Raw genomic sequence first — 9,726 nt, 5'->3', positions numbered from 1 at the left:
AATACGCTCGCCTATACATGCGTAACTCACTATATATATCGGTTATTGCGAAGAGTGTTGCTAAGGTCTCGGTAGTCTAAAGGCTCAGGACGCTCACACGGAATGTAAGAGATCCGGGTTCGACTCCCGGCCGAGGCAATATTTTTCGCAATAAGTTTATTACAGTTTTTTAAGATTTGGGAGAATTTGGGGGGATTATTTGTTTCAGATTGATTGTGTGAATCCGATAAATTCATCGGCTCTCAATTTATTTCTGAAATATTAATTCAATTTAATTGAATGGATATTAGATAGTAGTTCAACATCTTAACACTCGACCGAAGAGGCGCTTTGTATTTAAAGTCTTAATATTTATATAGACGGTCTTGTTTCCAATCATTTCATTACTTTAACATGAAAAAAAGCGCTCGAATTGTGACTGGAGATGAAAAGTGGATCCATTATGACAATCCAAAGCGCAGAAAGTCATGGGTTAAGCCCGGCGAACCATCAACATCAGTTGATGAAAAAATGGTTCGATTCGTGGATTTCATCTAAAGACGAACAGTTCTTCCGACGCGGTATTCATTCACTGCCCGAAAGATGGTCAAAAGTAGTAGAAAGTGATGGGAAGTACTTTAATTAATGAAAAACGAAATATTATAAATAACGTTCTTTCATTAAAAAAACGCTACGAATTAATTCCAACACCTAATAAAATTCGGTAAATGGCTTTATTGTTTTTCGAAGTATTCGCCTTTAAGATCGATACATTTTTTTGCATACACTCGAACTAATTTTCGAAGCATTTTTTTCCACTCTAAGGCTGTAACCTCAGAAATCAGTGTACGAAATGTTTCAACAGCTGCTTCAGGCGATTCAAATCGCTCACCACGCATCTTATTTTTAATGTTTGGGAACAAAAAGAAGTCATTAGGTGATAAATCAGGTGAAAACGGACAATGGGTCATCAATTCGACATTCTTACTGGATAAAAAATGAACGGTTTGACGTGCTGTGTGTTGTCTGCTGGCGTTGTCATGATGAAGGATGATGCGACGATTTCGGTTTGTTCTACGCAATTCATTTATGACTTTTGGCAAACAAAGGTTGTTGTAAATACCAATCAGTATTTACAGTCCTTCGATCCTCTAAAGCCACGGTTGTCACATGTCCGGTATAATCGAAGAAATCATTTGCTTGGCAGCTAAGGATGCCTGAATCTCGCGATATGTTATATGCCGGTCTCGCTCAATCGTTTCACGCACAGCATCAACATTAGTGGCAACAACAGACATGAATGGACGACCTTCACGGAATTCATCACTAAGAAAGATACGTCCATGCTAGAATTCGGTAAACCAATTATAAACAGTCTTATTGGATGGTGCTTCATCCCCAAAAGCCAAATGAAGTCGATCGATGCATTGTTTCGGAGTTAGATTACATTTGTAATCGTAAAAAATTATTGCTCGAAAATTTTCACGCGAAATTTCCTTTTTCTTACAAAATAACTTCTTTTAAAATACTGTGCAAACAAAACTAGTTGGCTTGGGTACAAACTGTCAATTGAATTATATATTAAAAGTGTCTAATTTTACGGATATGATAGTAGCAAAACGTTGGCGCCACTGAAAGTACTAGATTACAGAAACTTTTCCAGCAGCCTACGTATCCTTCAGGAATCGTGATTATTTTATCGTCGGTATCGAAACAGAATTTATTATTCGCGGAAGTAACATTCGGTATTGCGTTGTACGTTTTAAAATTCGTAAGACCCAATTCGTATTCATCATTACTTAAATCCAACGCAGGGAAGTAACTCGCCGTGAGAATACTGATTATTCCAGTCAACGTAAGAGTCAACATGATGTAATCGAAGGTAAACGCTCAACTGAAATGACTCTCACACGACATATTATTAGATATATTTTTTCCTCCAATCTATTTCTCGAAGAAATCGTAGACACAATTGACCACAAATACTCTCGATCGAATGTTTGATAAGAGCGATGATTATACGTTACGTTGCTTCCGAAATAGTGTTCGAGTTCCCTTGACGGTCTGAGATTGCCAAAACCATCGAAGTAAAAAGCGTTATTTCCTTTTTTCGCATAAGCAACCCAGTGTGCCCGCATTTTCCGAATTATCGAGATTTACGATACCGCTTTCATTACAATGCGGTTTCGTCGGTAACGCGTCACGCATAAACACACCTCTGAAGAATGGTAAACGATACGCCGCACGGCTCAACTGTTCGTTCGTTGTGATACCGGAGAGCGGTATTTTAAGAGTCTCTAACGTTTCCTTCCACGATGTTTTTTTTTACTTCTTGCCTTTCTTTTCCTCACGCTACCATATATTTGTAGGGCGCTAGATACAGTCCGCGATCTTCCGTCTGACGAGTGGCTTTGCGATCGGTTACAGCTCTCGCTACGCTCGCCGCTTCACCAATTAAAAATCCGAACGCACCTAACATTGGTAAAATCGGTAGAAAACCTCCACGTTTCGTTACCGGAAGTAGTCTCTTCCTTTTGGTTTTTTTTTTTCTTTTCATACCCATCCCTAATTTCGTTTTTGCTTTCATAGTTACCCATACAGCGGTTGCGGCAGCTTTCTCACTAAATGTCGAATCACTCGCTGTTATACGTTCGCGTGCTCTTTCGGCGAGAACTCGACAATGTGACGATCGGCGAGATCGTTGCTTCGCGAATAGGCGATATCATGTTCGCGACACGCAGCGTCTAATCGATTTATACCTCGATCACCGCGCTAGTCTTTTCGCGAGACGAGTACCAGGTCCACAAAATTGATAACCAGGTATATGTATTTACTTCAAACGGAAGCTCGTTTATTGTCTTGTCAAGTAAACCTGCACCATATGCAGGAATCATTCTCCCTCCACGCTATTTTATTCCATACGACAGCGACATATTAAGTTAAGTAAAAAGTCATCGCGTTTTTTTAAAAGACATCTATCAGTAAAAATCGCAATTACTTTCTTACCAACAATATAAATATATCTTGATAGAATAAAGTTTCAGCTTTAAAAATCTCTGTTTTAAATTATACGATACGACAATTTTTAATGGAGTTATGAGCAATTAAAGTCAAAATAATTCTTTTATTTAATCCGCGATAACTCAGTAATCAAAAGTCGTAGAAATATTTAAAAAAAACGATTTTGTAGGGAAAGTATCAAGCTTTCACGATAGATAATCGAAAATTTTCTCAAATTCGTTTTGGACACGTTACAAATCCACAAAGTGAGAAGAAAATTTTTCGTCTTTTTCAGCTCGTAGTTTTTGGTATGTAAAAATTATCAAACTCATATAAACTTAAAAAATGTGATAAGCTTTTAAAAGTAGAGATTTCAAGCTTTAAAACCCTTTTTTTAAATTTAAATTTCATTCATTATTGACGAAGATATTGTATATATAACTTTGAGCTAAAAAATACGCGATGACTTTTTACTCAACCTAATATAATATGTCGCAATTTTTATAAGGTGACGGACCGTCTATGTGTGTTCGTTGCCACGAACGATTGTAATGCTCTATACACGGACGACAGCGTTGCACTTCAGGATCCGTTTTTAAATGTTCGGGTAATCGATCCCACAGTAGCTCCACGTAAATGCAAATTTTTTGGTTCTATTTAAACAAAATGGTACCAACTTAAAACACATTTATAACGATCACGTGAACTGATATATCGTATGAGAATTTTTGCACGTTGTGCCATTTATGTTGGCAACACAAATACGGTTTTGTGGTAATAGACAAAAATAGCGCATTACGCAATGGTAGATACAGACGAGGATTCAACGATTTTGCTATAGTATAAAAAAATCATCCGTAGTGTTTTGTGAAAAAAAGTGAACAGTATTTCTTTGACGTTAAGATGGTCAGAACAAAAAATATCTCTGAACGGAAGAAAACAGCGAAACTGATCGAAGACACGCGCGTCGATTCATAAGAAACACAGAGCATTGAAGACTGGCATAATGGAGAATGAGATCGTTCTGGAGAAACAATTAAAACCTATTATCGAACCGTTGAAACAAATTGCTGGAAACATTGAACGTGGAGGTAAACCATTTGAAACTAAGTTTATGAAGAGTAAACAAAAGAATAAACGTGAGTACAGCGATGATGAGGATGATGATGATGATGATGACAATGACGACGACGATGATAATGATGCAATTCCAACACAAATTACTCCCCAACGTTTTCCATGGAACAAACAAATAAAAAAGAAACGATCAAACGTCATGCCTGATTCGTCCATAATTAATTCCACACCAGAGACTTCCGGTCGAGGTGAGTTACAGAGAAGACATATTTTGCGCACTTCGTGAGGAAAATTGAAGATTCCGTAGCTGTTAAGGAATTGCCCTGCGGGGAGTTTTTGTTATAGGGACGAGAGTCGGTAAATCGAGAGCTAGGCAAAAAAGTAGCTCGCTTCATCAGGAAACGGGCTAATGGTGGTTAAAGTAGACGGAACAAGGGGAACATAACCTACAACTGGCATAGGTCTTCAACCGAGAGCATCGTGGTCCAGGTAGCCTGAAAGCCTGTATTGGGTGCATAAGATAAGGAGTGGTCATTAGGGGACAGGAGTGCAGTGGGTGAGCCTTGCATAAGTCGGAAGGGAAAAAGTAATTAGGCCCGGCGCACGTGGCAGAAAAACCGTGGTGCGCAAGTGCGAAGAAAAGGGAAGTGACGGAAGGAAAGCAGAACGTCACGAAGCGCGAGCGCGTCTCGGGAGGGGGGAATGAGCGAGAGTTTGGAGAAAGAGAGAGAAGGAACCGGCCTAGCAACGGAAGAGTCTAGAAGTAGCCGAGCGGAAAGGTGAGTACAGTCAGGGGAGGAGTGGGGAACAAGATCGAAGGAAGGCAACGGCGGTGAACGTCAGAGGCGAAATACGAGTGGAGAGAAGGGAGCGGGGAAGAGAGGAAGGCCCACGAAAGCGGAGCTGCTAGGAAGGGAAAGGAGGGATAGTAGTGTAGTGAGCATTCCAAGCTCGTGGTTCTCGAGAAGGGGCAGAGCGCGTGAGTCGGAAGAAAGTGAAGACGAACAGCAAGCCGCGAAACGAAAGAAGGAAGGAAAGGCAGGAAAATCGCCAGAACAGCAGGGAGATTCAGAGGAGAAGAAAATGGCGAATTTAGAGGAGATAGAAAAAATGATGGAGAGACAACTGCAGCGGCATAAGGATGATATGATGAAGATGATAAGAAGAGAATTAAAAGAAGAGATGAAGCAAATAAAATCAGAATTTGAGAAATTTAAGGAGGAGGAAAGGGAAAAGATGGAGAAGTTGAAAGAAGAAAATGCAGATTTGAAGAAAAGAGTGGAAGAAATAGAAAAAAGAAGAGATGATCAAGAAAGAAGAGATAGAAGACTAAATGTAGTTATGCGGGGTGTAGAGGTAGAGGGGGGAAATATGAAAGATGCTGCTGTAGGGGTTTTGAAAAAATTAGGGGGGTTAGATAAAGAAATTAAAATAAGAGAAGTTTACAAGATAGGGAATAGAATGAATGATAGAATGAATGATAGAACGAATGAGAGTGTGCTGCTTGTGAAACTTAATAGTTTGGATGATAAAAAGGAGATCATGATTAGGAGAAATAAATTGACAGGTACGAAAATATATGTAGACGATGATCTAACGAAGGATGAAAGAGAAAGACAGAAGGAGATTAGATTTTGGGCGAAGAGAGAGAAAGAGAGAGGTAGGCGAGTAAAAGTGGGCTTTGGGAAAGCGTGGATGAATGGTAAAGAATATGTGTGGAGTGAAGAGCGCAAGTGTATGAATGAAAAGATTTTTTAAGCAAGCGTGCTCACAATTGGGTTAAAAAGAGAAAGGGGGGGAAACAGAAGGGAAAAGCAACGGAAGAGGGAGAGAAACGAAGTATAAAAGGGGTATTCTGGAACATCGCAGGATTAAAGAGAAAAGACGAAGATTTTTGGGATTTTCTGAAAGATTTCGATGTGATTGGTTTGAGTGAGACATGGGTGGAAGAAGCTGGGTGGGGGAAGATAAAAGAAAAAATGCCAGATGGGTGGAGATGGAAATGTCAGCCAGCGAGGAGGGAAAAGAAAAGAGGGAGAGCGATGGGAGGGATAATAACGGGGATAAGGAAGGAAATAGAGGAAAGAAGTAGAAGTGAAGAGGAAGTAGAGGGGATACAGCAGAGAGAGGTTGTTGTAGATGAGGAGAGGTGGAGAATTGTTACAGTATATAACAAAGAGGGAAGTAAGGAAGAATTAGATAGATTAAAAGAGATGATAGGAGAGAGGGAAGAAGAAAATATGATAATAGTAGGAGACTTTAACGCAAGAATTGGTAAGGAAGGGGGTTTTTGTGACCAAAATGGCGAAGAAAAAGGAGAAAATGGCAAAGAACGGAGATCGAAAGATGGAGTGGTAAACAAACAAGGGTGTGAGCTGGTGAAGGTAGTGGGAGAAAGAGGGTGGTTGATACTGAATGGGTGGAAAAAAGGGGATGAAGAAGGAGAGTGGACGTATGAAAAAGCGGGAGGGAAATCAGTGATAGATTATGGAATTGTAAATCTGGAGGCAGAAGAGAAAATTAGATGTTTTGAAATAGGATGCAGGGCAGAATCAGATCACCAGCCAATATTGATAGAGTTAGGAAAGGAATATACAAGGCAGGAGAAGGAAAAAGAGAGCGAGGCAGAGATGATACAGGATTGGTCAGAGGAGGGCATAGAAATATTTAGGAAAAATATAGAGGAAGTAGAGTGGGAAAAAGGAGAGGGGGGAGGACGATGGGAAGAAATGGAAGAAGTAATGAAAAGAGCACCTAAAATGAAGAGGAAGGGTGGAAGGAAAGAGGTAGGATGGGTACCATGGTGGGATAGAGAGTGTAGGGAGAAAAAGAGAGAGGTTAATAGGGCGGGGAGAAGATATAGGAGAAGGAAGTCGGGATATGAGGAATTTGTGAAAAAAAGAAGGGAATATAGGGATACATGTGAAAAGAAAGAAGTAGAGCATAAGAAGCTTGAGGAGAGAGAGATAGAAAAGATTATAACAGAAGCACAGGCATGGGAATTTATAAATAGGAGAAGGAAGAAAAAGGAGGGAATAAGTAAGGAAATTAAAAGAACGGAGTGGGTAGAGTATTTTAAGACGGCATTAGAGGGAGTTGACGAGAGAACGGCAGAAATAGGAGAAAGACGGAATGAATTTAGAAAAGACGAAGGGATAAGTCGGGAGGAAATAAGACTAGAAATAAAAAGATTAAAGAAGGGTAAGGCGGCAGGGATAGATGGGATAAGAAATGAAGCATGGATGATGGGGGGAGATAAAGTAAGTGTAAAGTTAGAGGAAATTTATAGAAAGATTTGGGAGGGAGAGGGATTCCCAGAAAAATGGAGAATAGGAGTGGTAGTTCCGATATGGAAAAAAGGGGATAAAAATGTGGTAGGGAATTACAGGGGTGTCACGCTTACAAGCACTGCGTATAAGATATATGCGAACATTTTAAATAAAAAGTTGGTGAAAGAGCTAGACGAGAAAGGAGGATGGGGCAGAACGCAGGCAGGATTTAGAAAAGGAAGAGGAACAATAGAAAACATAAAGATCTTAAAACACCTAGTAGGAAGAAGACTAAAGGAGAAGAAGAAGGTGTGGGCATTTTTTATGGACCTAAAAGGAGCGTTCGATAAAATAGATAGGAAGGTATTATGGGAAATGATGAGGAGAAGGGGAATCAGTGATGTACTGATAGAAAGAGTAAAAGAAATATATGAGGAGACAAGATGCGTGGTAAGGATAGGGGGGGAAGTCTCAAAGGAATTTTGGGTAAAAAAGGGGGTAAGACAGGGGTGTCCTTTGAGTCCAACTCTGTTTAATGTATATATCGCGGATTTAGAGGAGGAATTAAGAAAAGGAATAGGAGGAGTAAGAGTGGGAGGCGATAAGGTGTGGTCGCTAGAATATGCTGACGACATTGTGGTGGTGGCGGAAGAAGAAGTAGGCTTAAGGGCGATGATAAGAGGGATACAAAGGTATTTAAAAGAGAAGAAACTAGAGCTGAGCCCGGAAAAGTCGAAAGTTATGGTGTTTAGAAAGAAAGGGGGAAGGGAGAAAGAAAGGTACTGGTGGTGGGGAAAGGAAAGATTAGAGGAGGTAAAGGAATATAAATATCTAGGATATTGGGTGTCAAGATACGGAGGGGAAACGGAACACGTGAGAGATAGAATTAGAAAAGCGAGGGTGGCCATGGGATGGGTGTGGAGTTACGGGGAGAGAAAGTTCAAGGGGGACGTAAGGTGGAGACTGAAGCTTTTTGACAGTATTGTGAAAGGAATACTTTTGTATGGAGTGGAGATATGGGGGTATAAGGAATGGAAAGAAATAGAGGCTTTACAAGAAAAATATTTGAGATGGATACTGGGGGTGAAGAGTTGTACTCCGGGATATATAGTTAGGGAGGAATTGAAAAGGAACAAAATGAGGGTGGAAACGGGGTGGAGAGCGGGAAGGTTTGAAGAGAGAATACAGAAAGGAGAAGGAGGAGAGATAGGGAGAGAAAGTATAGTAGAACGGAGGAAAGAGGAAAGAGAAAAACGAAAGGAAGAATGGACAAGGGAAAGCCTAGAGAGAAGGGAGTACTTATGGAGAGGGGGGGTAAGCGAGGAAGCGCTTAATGAATGGGGAGAGGGAAAATGGGAGCGATTACGAGAAAGAGATATAGAAGTAGATATGCAGCAGAGAGGAGAAGAGGTGAGAACTTCAAGGTCGTGTAAAAATTACAGAAATGTAATAGGAATACCGGAATACATCAGAAAGAGTAAAAAGAGAGAGGGAAAGAAGATGCAGATGATTGCGAGATGGAGATGTGGTAACGAAGAAAGAGGAAATATGTTTTGGATGAATGAAGAAGAGAGAAAATGTAGAGTGTGCGAAAAAGAGAGAGAGGATATAAAACACATGAAAGAAGAATGTGTGTTACTTAAAAAGGAAAGATGGAATAGAATAGAGGTGTTGCACGAAGATGGAAGAGAGTATGAATGGATGCAAATGATAGAGGCAGCGCGGAAGAAGAGAGAGAGAGAGAGAGAGAGAGAGAGAGAGAGAGAGAGAGTGAGTGAGACCGACATGAGTGAGTGAGTGACATAAAATGTAAATGAGTATGAAAGTGAGTATGAATGTGTAGATTAGTTAGCAAGTAAGCAAGAAATGTATATGTATATTCAAGATGTATTGTATTTAATGGAAGTCCGTGTAATCACGTTGGTGAGCACGTAATAAACTACTACTACTACTTAATTCCACACCAATAGAATCACAACAACAACAACAACAAGTAACTCCTTTTGATTTGCAGGACAAAGTTTTTAAAATCGGTGATGATCCATCGCTTGAAATGTCTGTCAGATAGGTGTTGAGCACACCTCAAGGTCGTCAGAGATTGCAAAGTCAGTTAGGACCGTTAGGAAAAGTATATGTGAATACTCTTTTAACTGATAATGCAAGAAACGAAATCGATCTTGTCTACGGTATTTATTTTGATGAAAACGGTACGATGTTAGGTAATAAAAAATTTGACGTAGATACGGGCGACACTATAATCATAGACGGAGTGAGGTACAAAAGTACACCAGGTCTATACGAGCTGATCTTCAAGAAGATTCCAAACGACACTATCTACACCGAGAATGATAAACAAACGTACAAACATATATTATTGATGACGAATGCTCACAGACAATAA

At 40.0% G+C, this 9,726-nt stretch overlaps 1 protein-coding gene across 1 annotated transcript; it reads left to right on the top strand.

Annotated features, from left to right (window-relative positions):
* The first annotated feature begins 4,758 nt into the window (after nucleotides 1-4,758).
* LOC108746646 lies at nucleotides 4,759-9,726 on the top strand. The gene is made up of 5 exons (XM_018483548.1): nucleotides 4,759-4,835; nucleotides 5,025-5,243; nucleotides 5,577-5,758; nucleotides 5,926-8,735; nucleotides 9,394-9,726. The coding sequence occupies exons 1-5, from the start codon at nucleotides 4,759-4,761 to the stop codon at nucleotides 9,724-9,726; spliced, it is 3,621 nt and encodes a 1,206-aa protein (XP_018339050.1).

The sequence above is a fragment of the Trachymyrmex septentrionalis genome, unplaced genomic scaffold, assembly GCF_001594115.1.
Source record: "Trachymyrmex septentrionalis isolate Tsep2-gDNA-1 unplaced genomic scaffold, Tsep1.0 scaffold185, whole genome shotgun sequence".
Classification (NCBI taxonomy): domain Eukaryota; kingdom Metazoa; phylum Arthropoda; class Insecta; order Hymenoptera; family Formicidae; genus Trachymyrmex; species Trachymyrmex septentrionalis.
Note: the sequence above shows the minus strand (reverse complement) of the source record. Positions and strands in the feature narration are given on the sequence as shown.